A 21,074-nucleotide genomic window follows, 5' to 3' on the forward strand; every position below is an offset into this window, starting at 1 on the left:
GGTGTTAGGTGGTGTTGGAGTGGAGTGGTGGAGGTTGGATGGGGGTTGGAGTGCAGTGGGTCATGTTGGTGGGGTTTGGATTGGAGGTGGTTGAGTAGGTGGAGATGGGGATTGTGGTCAGGATTGGGATGGGGTCTGGGGTTGAGATAGCTCAGCACAGTGTCTGGGGATTGTGGTCTTGGTTGGATTGGGTTTAGTAGTAGGGTTGGTGTTGGTCCAGGGTTCAGGTTGATGGTATGATGGGATGGAGATTGTGGACAGGGTTGGGTTTGAGGTTGAGTGTGTAGTGCTTTGGGTTTGGTATGGAGTTGGAGGTTGAAAGTGAGACAGTCAGTGTAGTGGCGGGGGGATCACAGTCATTTGGTTTGGGATGGGTCAGTGTAGTGGATGGGGGTTGTGGTCAGGGTTGGATTTGGAGTTGAGGGTATGACAGACCAGTTTTGGGGTTGGGTTTGGGGTTGTTGGTGGGTTTGAGATGAGTGGATGGGGATTGTGGTCAAGATTGGAATTGGGTGTGGTTCAGAGTGTAGTGAGTGGGGTAGATGTGCCATGTTTGGAGTTGAGTTTGGCAGGAGGTTTGATTATGGTTCAGATTTGGGGTTGAGGGTGGAGTTAGTTTGGTGAATGGTCAGACATTGAGTTGAGTTTGGCATTGAGGGGTGGTGTAGTGAATGGGTGTTGCATTCGGGATTGGGTTTGAGTTTGAGGGTGCGATGGGATGGGGATTGTGGTCAGGATTGGTGTTTGGTTTGGGACTGAGGGTAGTGCATCAGAGTGTAGTGAATGGGGTAGGTGGGCCAGTTTTAGAGTTGAGGGTAGAGTAGATTTGATGTTGGCTCAGGGTTGGGTTTGGGTTTGAGTTTGAGGGTGGGTTTCGGATGACCCTCTGTAGTAGATGGGGTTTGCGGTCAGGATTGGGGGTAATCCTGTTCAGTAACCCCTGACCTCTGTGCTCAGGACCCCCTGCACCCCCTCAGGATGTGACAGTGCAGGTTGGCACGACCCCAGGAACCCTGCAGATTAACTGGAAGCCCCCTCCCCTCACCTCAACGGGGACCTCCAATGGAGCCCGAGTCACCGGCTACAGCGTCTGCGCCAAGGGCCAGAAGGTAAGCCCCAGATGTTCCGTTCAGGAGAGGGGCGTCCCCGGGGTGGGACGGGATGGGATGGGGAGAGGGGTAGATGAACAGGGTGGGGATGTCCAACACTGAGGATATTGTCAGCTCGAGATATTTCCTCACCAACCTCTTTACATTCCCCACTTGAATCCTCCCTGCCTGCCCCTCTCTCCGCCATTTCCTTGCACCCATCCCACCCGTCTCCCCGCTTCTCCACCTCCCCATCTTCTCACACCCATCTCCCCTGCACTGTGATTCCTCACACCATTTTCTCACTCCCCCTTTGCCCCCATCTCCACGTGATTGCCTCTTCCCATCATGCTAATTGCTTTGCCAAGGGTGGGGGTCTCTGCCTGGGAATGTTGCTGTTGTTTGTGTTGTGACCCCAGGTTGCAGAAGTGAAGATGGCCACGGCCGAGAGCGTCATCGTAGATTACCTGCGGATACAGAACTTGGAGACCAGGGAGATCATTGTGCGGACGGTGTCGGCACAGGGAGAGTCCGAGGACTCGTGCGCTGCTGCGATCCCGGCCGAGCTGCTGGGGTCTTGCCTGCCTCGCGCCCCCGCCAGACCCCAGCCGCCACCGAGTGCCAAAGTGCCCGATACCAAAGAGCAGCCACTAGGCCCAGTGCCGCAGAGCGATGGGCCATGGGAGCCAGTGCCCACCCCACCTCAGCTCCACAGATCATCGTTGGAGCCCACCGTGCCCGGCTACGCCAACCGGAGCGGCAGTGCCAGGTCACCGTCACCGCAGAGAATCCTGCCGCAGCCCCAGGGAGCACCGATCTCAAACAGCATGGCAAAAGCGATGGCTCGAGAGGCGGCCGAGCGCATCACAGAGAGCAACAAGGTGAACCTCTCCTTACTCACACCACACACTGACCATACCCTATTCTCTAAAGGGTAACCCTTCCTGTGTCTGTGGTTAGGCCCAAATTAAATGTTGACCAATGTGAGGAGCAGAGACTGTGTACCTGATAAATATTTGCTCATTCCCTGGGTTCCAATGCCTCGATTCAGCCCATACCTGCCACACCACAGCTGTCCGGCACCTTCAAGACTTCTTAAGACATAGGAGCAGAATAAGCCATTGAGCCTGCTCCACCATTGAATCATGGCTGATCCTTTTTTTCCTCCACCTCAGCCCCACTCCTGGCCTTCTCCCCGTAACCTTTGATGCCATGGCCAGTCAAGAACCTATCAATCTCTACTTTAAATGGACCCAACGACCAGGCCTCCACAGCTGCCTGTGGTAACAAATTCCAGAAATTCACCACCCTCTGGCAAAAGAAATTTCTCTGCATCTCTGGTTTAAATAGATGCCCCTCTATCCTGAGGCTGTGCCCTCTAGTCCTAGACTCCCCCACCATGGGAAACATCCTTTCCACATCTACTCTGTCTAGGCCTTTCAACATTCAAAAGGTTTCAATGAGATCCCCCCTCATCCTTCTGAATTCCAGCAAGTACAGGCCCAGAGCCATCAAACGTTCCTCACATGATAACCCTTTCATTCCCAAAATCCTCCTTGTGAACATCTTCTGGACCCTCTCCAATGCCAGCACATCTTTTCTTAGACGAGGAGCCCAAAACTGTTCACAATAATCAAGGTGAGGCCTCACCAGCGCCTCATAAAGCCTCAGCATCAGATCCCTGCTCTTGTATTCTAGACGTCTTGAAATGAATGCTAACATTGCACTTACCTTCCTCACCACCGACTCAACCCGCCAGTTAACTCACTTGAAAAAGAATTTTCCATGTGTTACTTCAGAACCCTTGGTATTTGTCCTTTGTTTTGGCGAGGCAGTGAAAGAAAAGTTAAAGATTATATTTAATTAACATAACATAAAAAATAGGAGCAGGAGTCGGCCATCTGGCCCGTCGAGCCTGCTCCGCCATTCAATAAGATCACGGCTGATCTGACCATGGACTCATCTCCACCTACCTGCCTTTTCCCCATAATCCTTAATTCCTCTACTATACAAAAATCCATCCAACCTTGTCTTAAGTATATTTTCTGAGGCGGCCTCCACTGCTTCATTGAGCAGAGAATTCCACAGATTCACCACTCCCTGGGAAAAGCAGTTCCTCCTCATCTCCATCCTAAATCTACTCCCCCGAATCTTGAGGCTATGTCCCCTAGTTCTAGTCTCACCTACCAGTGGAAGCAACTTTCCTGCCTCTGTCTTATCTATCCCTTTCATAACTTTATATGTTTCTGTAAGACCTCCCTCTCATTCGTACAGTGAGATATGTCGTTTGTGCCAATGACCAGCGCAGTCCGAGGATGTGCCAAGGGCAGCCCACATGTCACCGTGCCTCCGACGCCAACATACCATTTCCCCAACTCACTAATCCTGATGTGGGCATCTTGACCCTGGTGCTCGCTGGTGATGAGCTCTCTGCCTGCGACTGACCATTCGGCCCATCATTTTCAGGCTGAGAAAAGGAGCGCATTCAGCCAGAGGAGCAACACCTTCCAGCAGGAGAACTCAGACGAGGAGGAGGAGGAGGAGGATTACGATGCCCGCAGCATCAAGAGGCCCGGTGCGTCCGTGGACGAGTTTCTCAGGCGTTCTGAGCTGGGCAGACAGGTGAGTGCTCACCGATCGTTTCAGATCCTTTCCTTCCGTAGGTGTCGGAGACCCTGCAGCTGCCGAAGACCCGAAATAGAGTGGAAAAAGTATGCAGGGAAAACACTCGGCGGGTCAGGCAGCAGCCGCGGAGAAAGAGTGTGAAAACAGAGATTCTGCAGATGCTGGAAACCTTGAGCAACAAACACAAAAATGCTGGAGGAACTCAACAGGTCGGGCAGCACCTGTGGAAATTAATAAACAGTCAACATTTCGGGCTGAGGCCTTTCATCACGCTCTGTTCTTACTCCGCTGGCTTTGAGCGGGAGGCATGGACTTGCCGAGTTCCTTCAGAATTTTGTGTGTGTTTCATTGTACTTCCAGCATTTGCAGAATCTCTTGTGTTTAAGAGAAGAGAGCATGGCCTGGATGGTTGGGGGGGGAATATCCCTGATGCCTGACGATAGATGCTGCTTTCTTATTTGTTGAGATACAGCACGGAACAGGCCCTGCCAGCCCTTCAATCCACATTGCCCAGCAATCCCCCAGTTTAAGGCTAACCAAACTGGTGTTTGAACGCCAAGCCGTGATGTAACCAGTTAGAACATTCTCCGTTACAGATGTTTGCGAGAGTTTTTGGTGACATGGCAAATCTACACAAGCTTCTAAGAAAGAAGATGTGCTGTCATTGGCTTCTTTCTGCTGGCCCACACAGTAGGTGCTGGTCCCAGGATCTCCTGAGCTGGTCTCTCCCCACATTTATTTATTTAGAGATACAGTGTAGAACAGGCCCTTCTGGCCCACCGACATGTGCCACCCAGTGCCTACCTATTTAATCCCTGGTCTAACCACGGGACAATTTACAATGATCAGTTAATCTACAAACCGGTACTACCTGACTTTGGAGAGTTCACCGAAACGATTCCGGCATTGTCATATACAAGATGGCTCTGGGCCTCTACTCACTGGAGTTCCAAGGAACGAGGGGTGGCCTTACTGAAACCTAGCGAACGCTGAAAGGCCTCAGTAGAGTGGATGTGAAAAGGGTGTTTCCTATGGTGGAAAGTCTAAGACCTCAGTATAGAGGGGCGACCTTTTAGAACGGAGAGGAGGAGGAATTTCTTTAGCCAGAGAGTGGTGAATCTGTGCAATTCATTGCCACAGCTGGCTGTAGAGGCCAAATCATTGGGTATATTTAAGGCAGAGGTTGATAGATTTTTGATTAGTCAGGGAGAAGGCAGGAGACTGGGGCTGAGAGGGAAATGGATCAGCCATGATGAAATGGCAGAGCAGACTCGATGGGCCAAATGGCCTAATTCTGCTCCTGTACCTCGTGGTCTTGTGGAAAAGCTGTTGCACTGGGGCAGTTCCAGCCTCTCGATCTCAGAGCTACAGGTCCAGTGGCATGAATGGTCATCACAACTGGAGTCTTCCTTGGTGCGTGGGAGGAAATCCACGCAGTGACGAGGAGGAGCACACAAACTTTCTTACAGAGGACGCAGGAGTCAAACTTTGAAATCGGACACCCTGAGCACCACGCCCAATGCTGAGGAACCTGGGGCGTCACGATGCGGGGGGTGGGCGGTTGAACCTGTGAACCCTGTGAACCGCCACTCTCCTGCTTCTCGTTTGTCGGCAGCACTACGGGCACGCAGACAGCTACCACTCGGAGAGCAGTCGGGGATCTGACCTTTCCGACATCATGGAGGAGGACGAAGAGGAGCTCTACTCGGAGATGCTGTTGGATGAGGGTGGTAGGAGAAGGCACAGTGCGACCTCACACACCACCCTGAAGGTAAGCCCAGCCCACGCGAGGCCGTGCGCCAACAGCGGTTCAGAGCCCAGTACCACCGGGCTGCACGCCCACCGCACCTCTGCTGTGCCCTCGGGCAGCAGAAGTAGGCACACAGGTCAGGCAGCGTCTAAGGAGAGAGAAGCAGAGACCACGTCTCAGGCTGAACACCCTTCAGCAGAACCCAGGCAAAGAAGCTGTCAGTTTAGGTGACGGAGACGTTGGAGGGGGAACAGTGGGTGGGATGCCGGTGAAAGGGTGCCCAGTAAACGGGCAGTGAGACCCCCTACCCAGTCCGACCCCACGAGATCGCCCAGTCCCCAGTGGGCACTGCTGAGGTGCACAGTCCAATCCCATGAGATCGCCCAATCCCCAATCAGTACTGCCGTGGTTCACAGTCCGATGCCACAAGATCACCCAGTGTCGGGACCACCCCCGCCCCCCCATTTCCCGGGGTCCCGGAGTGTAGCCGGCCCCGTGACTCCGGGCTGTGGGTGGGCGCTCGGCTCCCTCCTGTCTTGTTACCATCCGCTTGCTTTGTGCTAACACATTGGTCTGCCTGCCTCATTCAACAGCCGGGAGTGGTGGGGAGGGGGTCGTTGGGGGCGGGGGGGGTCTGGTGGGTGGGTGTTTGTGTCCAGTTCGCAACCCTCAGTGTTTCAGTAGCGTCTCAGCCATGACCTTACTGTTTAACAGACTGCCCGTGTGAAGCATGCTGTCTCCTGCCCGGGGTGGGCTGTAGGCTCTCCCTCCCCACCACCGGCCCCGGAAACTAACTCTTGTCTTTATTTTCTTTTCTTCATTCACTGTTTCCCGCGCTCTCGATTGCTGTTTAACCACCGCTTGTAGCTGTGCTGTGAGAGTGAGATTGTCGGCGGAGCTCAGAGGGAAGCCCCACACGCTAACAAACTCCGCATTATCCCCAAGGAAGCGGGCAGGCAGCTGACCCCCCGGCCCGAAGACGCCCACCCCTGGGCCAGCGACACTGAGACCCTCCACCCTGTGCCAGGGGGGCAGCGGCGAGACCCCGAGCCGCAGTGGAGACCCCGGGCCAAGTCCGCCTCCAGCGTGGCTCACCTCCTGTGGGAGGACGCGGCGGGCAGCGAGTGGCGGAGGAGCTCGGGCGGCGGGCTGGACTGTGGGGGCCGGCGGGAGGCGCCCGGACCCGGAGCCGGAGCCAGTCAGCAGCGCACCCCAGGCGCCTGCGGGGCCCCCGCCCAGATCCGGCGCCGAGCCTCCCTGCAGAGGCAGGTCAGCGTGGAAGAGGATTCCTTCAGTGAGGGCGCTTCGGACGGACGGTGCGCGTCGGCGGCAGCTGGTACCTGTAGAGATGTCCCAGAACAGAAGGAAGGAAAGCACCGCGTCCCAGGACGGCAGAAGCAGTCTGGCCGGACGGCGAAATTACCAACAAGTAACACTAGTATACCAAATCCAAATGCAGTTACTGTTTGTGTCCTGAGGGACAAAGAGAGACCGCTGGTGTGTGGACTATAACTCCTCTTCCACCTGCTTGCCAATCAGTCTCATTAATTACCCCTTCACGGTTTCGTCCGCTTCTTTATTTATCTTTCCTCTACAGCCTGTCTCTTGGTTAATTTCTGTCTGCCTGGCTCCATCAGTGACAGAAACATTTTGTGACCGCTTTTCGTTTGCTTTGCTCAGGACCTCGTCCTCCCAGGGTTTATTTCTGCGCATCGCTGCTACCCTTGGTTTGACTAGCCCCCCCTCCCTGTAGACTAGAATTTTGCCCAAGTAGACTTTTCTTTTCGTTTCTTCGCCGTGCAGCAGGTTGCTGGCGTCACCAATCACCCCCCTCTTCTGTGTGGCTTTCTTCCTCCCTCAGATGCTCGGCAACTCCTCGGGGTCGCGCCGCATGTCGGACCGGATGGACCACGCAGGCCGGAGGGCTTCGCATGGCGGTACTGGTCAGCGGGCCAGACCGATGACAGTGCCTTCCATCGGTGAGTGAGGGGCAAATAGGCATCTACACTTCCCTCTGACAGCATTTTCAAAGACCCAGACAGTATAGGCCCTTCAGCCATCGATATTGCAATAGCCCACTCCAAGATCAATCTACATAACCCTCCATTTTTCTAACATCCACGTGCCTCTCTACGAGTTTCTTAGCTATCCATATAAATATACAAATACCTGGCACGGGAGCACAGCGCTTTACAGTACAGGTGACCCGGGTTCAATTCCCGTCGCTGCCTGTAAGGACTTTGAATATTCTTCCCGTGACCGTGTGGGTTTCCTCGCATGGCTGAAGGGCCGGGGGGGGGGGGGCCTTTACCACACTGTATCTCAATAAATGAAGTATTTACCTCTGCACCACCCCTGGCAGTGCGTTCCACTCTGTGTAAAAAAAACCTACCTCTGACATCTCCCCCCCCCCCCACTTCCCTCCAATCAACTTAAAACTTTTCCAAGATTCAAAGTACATTTATTATGAAAGTACGTTACAGAATACAACCCTGAGATTCGGCCTCCCACAGGAACAAAGAAACACAATGGAACCCCATCAAGAAAACATCCAACACCCAACAGGCAAAAAAAAAAACATCGCGCAAAGGTCAAAAGATGAACGAAAAATACACAGAATATAAAACATCAAGCCACAGAGTCCTTGAAACAGTCTAGCAAGGTCTAGTTTAGTTCATTTCCACCCTGGGGAAAAAGCCTTTGGCTGTTCACGCGATTGATGCCGCTTGTCGTCTTGTACACTTCTATCAAGTCACCTTTCACCCTCCTTCGGTCCAAAGAGAAACGCCTCAGATTGCTCAGCCTCTCCACATAAGGCGTGCTCTCTAATTCAGGCAGCATTCTGGTAGATCTCCTCTGCACCTTCTTTAAAGATTCCATATCCTTCTTGTAGTGAGACGACCAGAACTGAACACAATACTCCAAGTGTGGTCTAAGCAGAGTTTTCTAGAGCAGCAGTACCTCATGGCTCTTGAACTCAATCCCCAACCAGTGGAGGCCAACGCACCATATGCCATCTTAATTGCCCTATCAACTTACACAGCAACTGGTGGAGGTGGATCCCAGAATCCTGCCATTAACCCTGTACTCAACCTGACAAATCACTTCACACTTTTCCGGATTGAACTCCATCTGCCACATCTCAACCCAGCTCTGCAACCTTCCACTCCAGGGGTTCCCAGCTATTTCCGAGTCATGGACCCCTACCATTAACCAAGGAGACCGTGGACCGTTCTACACTACCCCACAATATCACCAACCATTACATCAGCTGTAGACCTACTAACCCACACTTCCACTTCCTCGTCCAAGCCATTTATAAAAATTAGGAAGAGCAGAGGTTCCAGGACAGATCCGTGTGGAACATCACTGGTCACTGAGCTCCAGGCAGAATACACTCCATCTACTACCACCCTCTGCCTCCTGTGGACAAGCCAATTCCGAATCCACTCAGCCAAGTTTCCCTGGATCCCATGCTTCCTGACCTTCTGAATGGGGAAACTTGTCAGACACCCTATCCACCCAATCCAAAGACACAACATCTACTGCTCGATCCTTATCCATTTGCTTCCTCACTTTCTCAAAAAAGTCAGTCAGACTTGTGAGGCTGCCCCTAGTGAAATGCTCGTAAATCCTGTCTCTAAAAACCTTCTCCCAATAGTTCTTCCTTCAGTTGAATGGTCCTCGAGTCAGAATCTCGTTTAATATCACCTGCATATGTCATGAAATGTGTTGTCTTTGTGGCAGCTACACATAATAATAGAAGAAACTGTGAGTTACAGTGTGTGTGTATATATATATAGAATTAAATAAGTAATGGAAAAAAATAAAAATAAAAAAAGTAGTGAGGTAGTATTCATGGGTTCACTGTCCATTCAGAAATCTGAAGGAGTGGGGAAGAAGCTGTTCCTGAATCACTGAGTGTGTGTCTTCAGGCTTCTGTACCTCCTCCCTGATGGCAGAGGGGAAGAAGCTGTTACTGAAACGTTGAGTGTGTGTCTTCAGGCTTCTGTACCTCCTCCCTGATGGCAGAGGGGAAGAAGCTGTTACTGAAACGTTGAGTGTGTGTCTTCAGGCTCCTGTACCTCCTCCCTGATGGCAGAGGGGAAGAAGCTGTTCCTGAATCACTGAGTGTGTGTCTTCAGGCTCCTGTACCTCCTCCCTGATGGCAGAGGGGAAGAAGCTGTTCCTGAATCACTGAGTGTGTGTCTTCAGACTCCTGTACCTCCTCCCTGATGGCAGAGGGGAAGAAGCTGTTCCTGAATCATTGAGTGTGTGTCTTCAGGCTCCTGTACCTCCTCCCTGATGGCAGAGGGGAAGAAGCTGTTCCTGAATCATTGAGTGTGTGTCTTCAGGCTCCTGTACCTCCTCCCTGATGGCAGAGGGGAAGAAGCTGTTCCTGAATCGCTGAGTGTGTGTCTTCAGGCTCCTGTACCTCCTCCCTGATGGCAGAGGGGAAGAAGCTGTTCCTGAATCGCTGAGTGTGTGTCTTCAGGTTCCTGTACCCCCTCCCTGATGGCAGAGGGGAAGAAGCTGTTCCTGAATCACTGAGTGTGTGTCTTCAGGCTCCTGTACCCCCTCCCTGATGGCAGAGGGGAAGAAGCTGTTCCTGAATCATTGAGTGTGTGTCTTCAGGCTCCTGTCCTTCCTCCCTGATGGCAGAGGGGAAGAAGCTGTTCCTGAATCACTGAGTGTGTGCCTTCAGGCTTCTGTATCTCCTCCCTGATGGCAGAGGGGAAGAAGCTGTTCCTGAATCACTGAGTGTGTGTCTTCAGGCTCCTGTACCTCCTCCCTGATGGCAGAGGGGAAGAAGCTGTTCCTGAATCACTGAGTGTGTGTCTTCAGGCTCCTGTACCTCCTCCCTGATGGCAGAGGGGAAGAAGCTGTTCCTGAATCACTGAGTGTGTGTCTTCAGACTCCTGTACCTCCTCCCTGATGGCAGAGGGGAAGAAGCTGTTCCTGAATCATTGAGTGTGTGTCTTCAGGCTCCTGTACCTCCTCCCTGATGGCAGAGGGGAAGAAGCTGTTCCTGAATCATTGAGTGTGTGTCTTCAGGCTCCTGTCCTTCCTCCCTGATGGCAGAGGGGAAGAAGCTGTTCCTGAATCACTGAGTGTGTGCCTTCAGGCTTCTGTACCTCCTCCCTGATGGCAGAGGGGAAGAAGCTGTTCCTGAATCACTGAGTGTGTGCCTTCAGGCTCCTGTACCTCCTCCCTGATGGCAGAGGGGAAGAAGCTGTTCCTGAATCACTGAGTGTGTGTCTTCAGGCTCCTGTACCTCCTCCCTGATGGCAGAGGGGAAGAAGCTGTTCCTGAATCACTGAGTGTGTGTCTTCAGGCTCCTGTACCCCCTCCCTGATGGCAGAGGGGAAGAAGCTGTTCCTGAATCGCTGAGTGTGTGTCTTCAGGCTCCTGTACCCCCTCCCTGATGGCAGAGGGGAAGAAGCTGTTCCTGAATCGCTGAGTGTGTGTCTTCAGGCTTCTGTACCTCCTCCCTGATGGCAGTGGGGAAGAAGCTGTTCCTGAATCACTGAGTGTGTGTCTTCAGGCTTCTGTACCTCCTCCTGATGGCAGAGGGGAAGAAGCTGTTCCTGAATCACTGAGTGTGTGTCTTCAGGCTTCTGTACCTCCTCCTGATGGCAGAGGGGAAGAAGCTGTTCCTGAATCACTGAGTGTGTGTCTTCAGGCTCCTGTACCCCCTCCCTGATGGCAGAGGGGAAGAAGCTGTTCCTGAATCACTGAGTGTGTGTCTTCAGGCTCCTGTACCCCCTCCCTGATGGCAGAGGGGAAGAAGCTGTTCCTGAATCGCTGAGTGTGTGTCTTCAGGCTTCTGTACCTCCTCCCTGATGGCAGTGGGGAAGAAGCTGTTCCTGAATCACTGAGTGTGTGTCTTCAGGCTTCTGTACCTCCTCCTGATGGCAGAGGGGAAGAAGCTGTTCCTGAATCACTGAGTGTGTGTCTTCAGGCTTCTGTACCTCCTCCTGATGGCAGAGGGGAAGAAGCTGTTCCTGAATCGCTGAGTGTGTGTCTTCAGGCTTCTGTACCTCCTCCCTGATGGCAGAGGGGAAGAAGCTGTTCCTGAATCGTTGAGTGTGTGTCTTCAGGCTCCTGTACCTCCTCCCTGATGGCAGAGGGGAAGAAGCTGTCCCTGAATCACTGAGTGTGTGTCTTCAGGCTTCTGTACCTCCTCCTGATGATAGCAATGAGAAGGGGGAACGTCCTGGGTGATGGAGGTCTGCAATAATGGATGCTGCCTTTTTGAGGCATCGCTCCTTGAAGATGTCCTGGATACTATGGAGGCCGATGCCCATGATGGAGCCGATTTGAGTTTACAACCCCCTGCAGCTTATTTCGATCCTGTGTAGTAACCACCCCCTCAGCCAGTTAGAATGCTCTCCATGGTACATCTGTAGAAATTTACAAGTGTTATAGGTGACATACCAAAACTCCTCGAACTCCGAATGAAATATAGTCACTGTCTTGCTTTCTTTATGGCTGCAGAGATGTTGGCACCCAGGAACTTAAAATGACTCACTTTCTCCGCTTCTGATCCCTCTTTGAGAACTGGTGAGAGTTCCCTCGTCTTATCCTTTCTAAAGTCCACAATCAGTTCTTTGGTCTTACTGACGTTGAATACAAGGTTGATGCTGCAACTAGCTGGTACATCTCACTCCTGTACGCCCTCTTGTCACCATCTGAGACTCTGTCAGCAAAATTATACATGGCATTTGAGCTATGCCTGGGCACAGTCATGGGTGCAGAGAGAGCAGAGCAGCGGGTAAGCATACATCCCTGAGGTATAGTCGCTGTCGTGCCTTCTTGTAATTGCATCGATATGTTGGGCCAGGATAGATCCTCAGAGATATTGAAACCCAGGAACTTGAATCTGCTCACCCCTTCCACTTTTGGTGGAGGACTTGTGTGTGTTCCCTCGACTTCCCTTCCCTGAAGTCCACAATCGGGAGTCATGGACTTGGAGGAGTTCCCCGGAGAAGGGAGACAGGCCAGTGTACGGGTGCAGAGGGCGGTGGGGGAGGGGGGGGGCAGTCTGACCTCACGACTTCCTCACAGCTCTCCCTCTGCCTCCCGCAGAGATCACGGTGGACAGTAACAGCGAGGGTGGCCGCTCACGCTCGGGGAGTGAAGGCGCCATCTCCCCCTCCCGAGAGGATGCCTATTACCGCCATGTCACAGGGAGGAGGAAGTGGCCACACCAACGCAGCACTGCCCCGGAGAATCGCTACGGTGAGTACCTGCAATACAGTTCCGGTGGGGGTTGCGGCAGGGGATGGTTATGGGTGGGTGGGTTGGGGGTGAATGGGGTGTCCAGGGAGGGGTGGCACTTTTGGTGAAGGGGCTTGTCGTGTCCATTCTGGGGCAGTTCACTCACCTTTGGTCCCCACTGGACACTCAGCTCTCGCCTGTGGCTCCAAAGAGCTGTTTGCCTGCGACAGCGGCCGCACCCCGGTACACCGTTTCAACAGGTGGGGGTTGGCAGTGAGCTTCACACCCCAGTGAGACAGGGACATGCCTGTCCTAGCGTGAGAAGTCAGCTCCAGATCCACAGCGAGATCCAAGGGCCAGGAAGGTGTCTCTGCAGTGTTTCATGGAGAGCGAAGGGCACCCCTCTGCACCCGAAGGAAGACCCCAGTTACGATGGTTATTCATACCATCGAGAGGCCGGAACTGCCCCAGTGCAACAGCTTTTCCACAAGACCACGAGGTACAGGAGCAGAATTAGGCCATTTGGCCCATCGAGTCTGCTCTGCAATTTCATCATGGCTGATCCAATTTTCCTGTCAGCCCTAATCTGTCTTCTCCCTGACCAATCAAGAATCTATCAATCTCTGCCTCAAGTATACTCAATGACATGGTCTCCACAGCTGCCTGTGGCAGTGAATTCCACAGATTCACCACCCTCTGGTTGAAGAAATTCCTCCTCATTGCCATTCTGAAAGGACAACTTTCTATCCTGAGTCTGTGTCCTCTGGTCTCAGACTCCCCACCATCCTCTCCACGTCCACTCCATCGAGGCCTTTCACTGTTCGATAGGTTTCAGCGCGGTCACACCGATTTCTCAGGGTTCTAGTGAACGCAAGCCCAGAGCTGTCAAACGCTCCCCCACAAGTCTCCTGTCATCGGTGGGTGCAACAGACGACCGGCCGTGGGTGGCGCTAATGAGGTAAGAAGGAATGTAGGAGGTTGATTGAGATGAGATATTTGATAGGCAGAGGCAGGTGGGAGGGTTGAGGGAGGTCGAGGTGGTAGGTAGGCTTGAGGAGGGGGAGAAGATGTGGAGGGGATTTGACTTGGTTCCCTCCTGGCCCCATGTTGAGCTGATCTGTCTATTTAGACAAGCTCTTTCATGAGCTGTTCGGAATCAGGTTTATTATCACTGACATATGCCCCTCTTTTTCAATTCCTCCCTCTGGCCTCATACCTCTTCTCCTCACCTGCCTATCACCTCCCTCTGGTGTCCCTCCTCCTTCCCTTTCTCCTATGGGCCACTCTCCTCTCCTATCAGATTCTTTCTTCTCCATCCCTTTTCCACCAATCACCTCCCAGCTTCTTACTTCATCCCCCCTCCCACACCAACCTGGCTTCACCAATACCCCTTCTGTCTTGTCCTCTTCCCCCTCCCCCCAGCTTCTTATTCTGGCATCTTCCCCTTCCCTTTCCAGTTCTGATGAAGGGTCTCAGCCCAAAACATCAACTGTTTACTCCCCTCCATAGATGCTACCTGGCCTGCTGAGTTCTTCCAGCATTTTAGACCAGGGGTCACCAACTGTTTTTGCACCACGGACCGGTTTAATATTGACAATATTCTTGCGGACCGGCTGAAGGTTGGGGGGGGTGGGGGGGGTTAATCATAACCGAAATATAGGTGATAAGTCAACTATAAATGGCTAATACACTTAATTTTGTTTCTAAAAGGGTTTATCTAACAAATTTAATATTAAACACACAGCGCATATTTTCCTCGCATGAATATAGTGAAAAGTCAATAGCACCATAACATTTTAAATAACATTTGGATATTAAACACACAGCACATATTTTCCTCATATGAACATATAAAATGATTGCAACACACCAATATCGCTGAATCAGTGGGAGCCCCGGGCTTGTTTCTCTGCAACAAGACAGTCCCATCGAGGGGTGATGGGAGACCGCGATGCTCGAAGGGGGTTCCTTATGTCCAGTCTATTCCGCAGTTTAGTTTTTGTTGACTTCATTGCAGAAAACCCTGCTTCGCAGAGATATGATGTTGGAAATGGAAGCAACGTTTTCAGTGCTTTCATGACTATCTCAGGATATTCAGCCTTGACTTTGATCCACAATGCCAGCAGAGATGTTATGTCAAACATACTTTTCAGTCCACTGTCATTTGCAAGCTCGAGGAGTTGATCTTCTCAAGTCAAGTCAAGTCAAGTCACTTTTTATTGTCATTTCGACCATAACTGCTGGTACAGTACGCAGTAAAAACGAGACAACATTTTTCAGGACCATGGTTTTACATGACACAGTACAAAAACTAGACTGAACTACGTAAGAAAAACAACACAGAAAAAAACTACACTAGACTACAGACCTACCCAGGACTGCATAAAGTGCACAAAACAGAGCAGGCATTACAATAAATAATAAACAAGACAATAGGGCAGTAAGGTGTCAGTCCAGGCTCTGGGTATTGAGGAGTCTGATAGCTTGGGAGAAGAAACTGTTACATAGTCTGGTTGTGAGAGCCCGAATGCTTTGGTGCCTTTTCCCAGACGACAGGAGGGAGAAGAGATTGTATGAGGGGTGCATGGGGTCCTTCATAATGCTGTTTCCTTTGCGGATGCAGCGTGTAGTGTAAATGTCCGTGATGGCAGGAAGAGAGACCCCGATGATCTTCTCAGCTGACCTCACTATCCGCTGCAGGGTCTTGCGATCCGAGATGGTGCAATTTCCGAACCAGGCAGTGATGCAGCTGCTCAGGATGCTCTCAATACAACCCCTGTAGAATGTGATGAGGATGTGATTCTTCCTGGATGATTCACCGAGGACATTCATAAATGGGTCCGGACCCATTCATTTGCACATCTTGGGTCATTTGAGGTTGGGGAGTAACACTCGAATTCTGTCGACAGCGAAGATATGTGATCGCGCACCAGCTGAGAGAAGGATGGTGCAGCCTCAGTCTCTCCCAAAATCCCAGCTGATGCTGGGAACATGTCAAATATGCCCCTGTCCACTCGCCGTCCCCACAGTTCCAGTTTGGCTTTGAAAGCAGACACTTTATCTGCCAACGTGAAGACAGTTGTCATTCTCCCCTGAAGTGACAAATTGAGTTCATTGAGCAGGTTGAAGATGTCACACAGATAAGCGAGTTTTGCTATCCACTCTTCATCATTGAAGTGTGCTGCCAGTGGTGACTTTTTTCCTGAAAGAAATCTCTGTAGCGGCTCTCTTAACTCAAAAACCCTGGCCAGGGCTCTCCCCCTTGATAGCCACCTGACCTCAGTGTGTAAGAGAAGGTGTTTGTGCTCTGCATCCATTTCCTCGCAAAGTTGCTCAAACAGACGTGAGTTCAGGGCTTTTGCTTTGATGTGATTGACAACTTCAACAACGTCACTCAATACGCTGTTAAGAACAGGTGACATTTTTCGGCTAGCCAGCATTTCCCTGTGTATGACACAGTGTGTAGACTGGCATTCAGGAGCAACCTCTTTGACTCGGGAAGTGAAAACAGACAGCCGTCCAGTCATAGCTGCAGCCCCGTCTATGCATATTCCAACACAGAATGACCAGTCCGGTTTGCCTGACATGTAGTCATTCAAAGACTTGAATAGTTCTGCCCCGGTTGTGTTATTTGGCAGCGGCAGTGCACACAACATATCCTCGTGCACATCGTCTTGAAATATATATCGCACATAAACCAGCAGTACTGCCTTGTTGTCGACATCGGTAGACTCATCGACCTGGATAGTATACCATGGTGACTCGCTAAGCCGTTCCAACAGCTGTGCTTCGATGTCCTCCGCTATGTCGTCGATTCTCCTTGAATCTGTGGTACATGCTGAAAGCGAAACCTGTGCCATCTTGTTAGCTGCAGCTTCTCCCAACAGTTCACGGCAGATGTCCTTGGCAGCAGGCAGAATCAATTCTTCACAAACAGTGAAAGGCTTCTTAGCCTTAGCGATACGGCTAGCCACTAAGTACGACGCTCTCAGAGCAGCAGCATTTGTGGAGGTGGTGGCTCCCAGCAATTGCTTCTGTCTCGCTTGCTCACGTTTTTTCCGCTCAAAAAACTCAACGGGTTTGTCTTTAAGTGCAGGGTGCTTGGACGCAAGGTGCCGAAGCAGTTTTGAGGGCTTCATTGTCTCATTAGACAGCTTCTCTCCACATATCACACACAGGGGGCTTGGAGCGTGTGAGTCACTGGTCACATTAAAGCCATATTTTATGTACGACTCATCGTATTTTCTTTTTTTTTTGCAGTCTTGGCCTTAGCATTATCATCATCGTTGGGCCTTTTATGTCCCCTACCACCTCTTCCAAAGAAACTCAAGCGACGTTTCACTGAACACCTATGCTCGGTCCGCCAGAGAAAGCAGGATCTCCCAGTGGCCACACATTTTAATTCCACGTCCCATTCCCATTCTGATATGTCTATCCATGGCCTCCTCTACTGTCAAAATGAATCCAAACTCAGGTTGGAGGAACAACACCTTACATACCGGCTGGGTAGCCTCCAACCTGATGGCATGAACATTGACTTCTCTAACTTCCGTTAATGCCCCTCCTCCCCTTCTTACCCCATCCCTGACATATTTAGTTGTTTGTTTTTTTTCTCTCTCTCTGCCCATCACTCTGTCTGTTCTCCATCTCCCTCTGGTGCTCCCCCCACCCACTTTCTTTCTCCCGAGGCCTCCTGTCCCATGATCCTTTCCCTTCTCCAGCTCTGTATCACTTTCGCCAATCACCTTTCCAGCTCTTAGCTTCATCCCACCCCCTCCGGTCTTCTCCTATCATTTCGCATTTCCCCCTCCCCCCACTACTTTCAAATCTCTTACTATCTCTCCTTTCAGTTAGTCCTGACGAAGGGTCTCGGCCCGAAACGTCGACAGTGCTTCTCCTTATAGATGCTGCCTGGCCTGCTGTGTTCCACCAGCATTTTGTGTGTGTTGTTTGTTTTTTACTCATTGAGTAGTTGTAGGTTAATGACTGACTGATGACCTTGCGTGCGTTCAGGTTCAACAGTGGGCGTGACAGGGAATGAGGAAAGGTGCAGCTGACTCGTATCGTTTCATATCGCCAAATCATATCGTTTCCTCGCGGCCCGGTAGCACATGCTTTCCGGCCTAGTACTGGTCCGCGGCCCGGTGGTTGGGGACCACTGTTTTAGACCATAAAGACCATAAGATATAGGAACAGAAGTAGGCCATTCAGCCCATCGAGTCTGCTCCGCCATTCAATCATGGCTGATCCAATTCTTCCAGTCATTCCCCACTCCTCTGCCTCCTCCCCATACCCCTTGACGCCCTGGCTAATCAAGAACCTATCTATCTCCGCCTTATGTACACCCAATGATGTGGCCTCCACAGCCACTCGTGGCAACAGATTTCACAGATTTACCACCCTCTGACTAAAGTAATTTCTCTGCATCTCTGTCCTAAATGGACGTCCTTCAATCCTGAAGTCGTGCGCTCTTGTCCTAGACACCCCTGCCATTAGAAGTAACTTTGCCATATCTAATCTGTTCAGGCCTTTTAACATTTGGAATGTTTCTATGAGATCCCCCCTCATTCTCCTGAACTCCAGGGAATTCAGCCCATGAGCTGTCAGACATTCCTCATACAGTAACCCTTTCATTCCTGGAATCATTCTTGTGAATCTTCTCTGAACCCTCTCCAATGTCAGTATACCCTTTCTAAAATAAGGAGCCCAAAACTGCACACAATACTCCAAGTGTAGTCTCATGAGTGCCTTATAGAGCCTCAACATCACATCCCTGCTCTTATATTCTATACCTCACAAAATGAATGCCAACATTGCATTTGCCTCCTTCACCACCGACTCAAACTGGAGATTAACCTTTAGAGTATCCTGCACAAGTACTCCCAAGTCCTTTTGCATCTCTGCAATTTGAATTCTCTCCCCATCTAAATAATAGTCTACCCATTTATTTCTTCCACCGAAGTGCATGACCATCCACTTTCCAACATTGTATTTCATTTGCCACGTCTTTGCCCGTTCCCCTAAACTATCTAAGTCTCTCTGCAGGCTCTCTGTTTCCTCAACACTACCCACTCCTCCACCCATCTTTGTATCATCGGCAAATTTAGCCACAAATCCATTAATACCATAGTCCAAATCATTGACATACATCGTAAAAAGCAGCAGTCCCAACACCAACCCCTGTGGAACTCCACTGGTAACCAGAAGCCAGACAGAATAAGATCCCTTTATTCTCACTCCCTGTTTTCTGCTGACCAGCCAGTGTTCCACCCATGCTAGTAACTCCCCTGTAATTCCATGGGCTCTTATCTTGCTAAGCAGCCTCATGTGCGGCACCTTGTCAAAGGCCTTCTGAAAATCCAAGTACACCACGTCTACTGCATCTCCTTTGTCTACCCTGCTTGTAATTTCCTCAAAGAATTGCAGTAGGTTAGTCAGGCAGGATTTTCCTTTCAGGAAATCATGCTGGCTTTGGCCGATCTTGTCATGTGCCTCCAGGTACTCTGGAATCTTATCCCTAATAATTGATTCCAACAACTTCCCAACCACTGATGTCAGGCTAACAGGTCTATAAGTTTCCTTTCTGCTGCCTCCCACCCTTCTTAAATAGTGGAGTTACATTTGCGATTTTCTAGTCATCCGGTACAATGCCAGAATCTACCAATTCTTGAAAGATCATTGTTAATGCCTCCGCAATCTCTCCAGCTACTTCTTTCAGAGCCCAAGGGTGCATTCCATCAGGTCCAGGAGATTTATACACCCTCAGACCATTAAACTTCCTGAGCACCTTTTCAGTCATAATTCTCACTGCACATACTTCACTTCCCTGACACTCTTGAATGTCCGGTATACTGCAGATGTTTTCCACTGTGAAGACTGATGCAAAATACACATTTGGTTCCTCTTCTATCTCTGCATCTCTCATCAAAATATCTCCAGTGTCATTTTGTATTGGTCCTATATCTACCCTCAACTCTCTTTTACCCTTTATATATTTTAAAAAGTTTTTAGTATCTTCTTTGATATTAATCACCAGCTTCCTTTCTAAATTCATCTTTTCCTTCCTAAAGACCTTCTTAGTTTCCTTCTGTAAGTTTTTAAAAGCCTCCCAATCCTCTATCTTCCCACTAGCTTTGGCTTCCTTGTGTGCCCTCTCTTTTGCTTTTACTTTGGCTCTGACTTCACTTGTCAGCCATGGTAGTGTCCCCCTTCCATTGGAAAATTGCTTCTTATTTGGAATATATCTGTCTTGCACTTCCCTCATTTTTCACAGAAACTCCAGCCGTTGTTGCTCTGCTGTCCTTCCTGTTAGCATCTCTTTCCAGTTAACTTTGGCCAGGTCCCCTCTCAGACCATTGTAATTTCCTTTATTCTACTGAAATACTGACACATTGGATTTTAATTTTTCCTTCTCAAATTTCAATGTGAACCTGACCATATTGTGATCTCTGTTCCCTAAGGGTTCCTTAACCTTAAGCTCTTGTATCACCTCCGGATCATTGCACAACACCCAATCGGGTACAGCTGATCCCCTAGTGGGCTCAATAACAAGCTGTCCTGAAGACCAATCCCTTAGGCATTCTACAAATTCTCTCTCTTGAGGTCCAGTACTGGCCTGGTTTTCCCAATCCACTTTCATGTTAAAATCCCAAACGATTATCATGACATTGCTTTTCTGACACACCTTTTCCATCTCCTGCTGTAATTTGTAATCCACATCCCGGTTGCTGTTTGGAGGCCTGTATACAACTGCCATTAGGGTCCTTTTACCCTTGTCATTTCTTAACTCAACCCGTAGAGACTCCACACCTTCCGATCCTATGTCATCCCTTTCTAATGATTTAATATTATTTCTTATACACAGGGCCACACCGCCCCCTCTGCCTAATAACCTATCTTTCCGATACGCCGTATATCTTTGGATATTCAACTCTCAATGGCAGCCATCCTTTAGCCAAGTTTCAGAGATGTCATACTTGCCAAACTGTAGCTGAATTTCAAGATATTCCTTTTTATCTCATATGCTGCGAGCATTCAAATATAACACTCTCAGTCCAGTATCTGTTTTAACTGCAGCATGTCTCTATTGCCCTGTAACCTATCCCACTGGCTGTGACTATGCCTCATCTCCTGCCTGTCCTTTCTATCATCTCTGCTGCATGCTATCTTTGATTTATTTCTGTTTTCTCCTTCCTCAGCCCTATCACTGCGGTTCCCATCCCCCTGTCAAATTAGTTTAAACCTTCCCTAACAGCCATGTGTGTGTCTGTGCCTGTGTGTGTGTGTGTCTGTGTGTGCGTGTCTGTGCGTGTGTGTGTGTGTATGTGCCTGTGTGTGCGTGTCTGTGCGTGTGTGTGTGTGTGTATGTGCCTGTGTGTGCGTGTCTGTGC

At 50.5% G+C, this 21,074-nt stretch overlaps 1 protein-coding gene across 15 annotated transcripts in view; it reads left to right on the plus strand.

Moving 5' to 3' along the window:
* The window catches only part of rimbp2b (RIMS binding protein 2b), a 601,236-nt gene that overhangs the window by 124,786 nt on the left and 455,376 nt on the right, over positions 1 to 21,074 (plus strand). For 10 of the 15 annotated variants that reach the window (XM_073051972.1, XM_073051967.1, XM_073051966.1 and 7 more), the window contains 7 exons: positions 958 to 1,109; positions 1,508 to 1,969; positions 3,555 to 3,710; positions 5,329 to 5,484; positions 6,331 to 6,960; positions 7,325 to 7,442; positions 12,532 to 12,705. In XM_073051972.1, the coding sequence (XP_072908073.1) occupies positions 958 to 1,109; positions 1,508 to 1,969; positions 3,555 to 3,710; positions 5,329 to 5,484; positions 6,331 to 6,960; positions 7,325 to 7,442; positions 12,532 to 12,705 (1,848 nt within the window). The remainder of the gene's footprint in view (positions 1 to 957; positions 1,110 to 1,507; positions 1,970 to 3,554; positions 3,711 to 5,328; positions 5,485 to 6,330; positions 6,961 to 7,324; positions 7,443 to 12,531; positions 12,706 to 21,074) is intronic. The other 5 variants (XM_073051977.1, XM_073051968.1, XM_073051978.1 and 2 more) reach the window with 2 other exon arrangements.

Source organism: Hemitrygon akajei, chromosome 7 (assembly GCF_048418815.1).
Source record: "Hemitrygon akajei chromosome 7, sHemAka1.3, whole genome shotgun sequence".
NCBI classification, from domain to species: Eukaryota; Metazoa; Chordata; class Chondrichthyes; order Myliobatiformes; family Dasyatidae; genus Hemitrygon; species Hemitrygon akajei.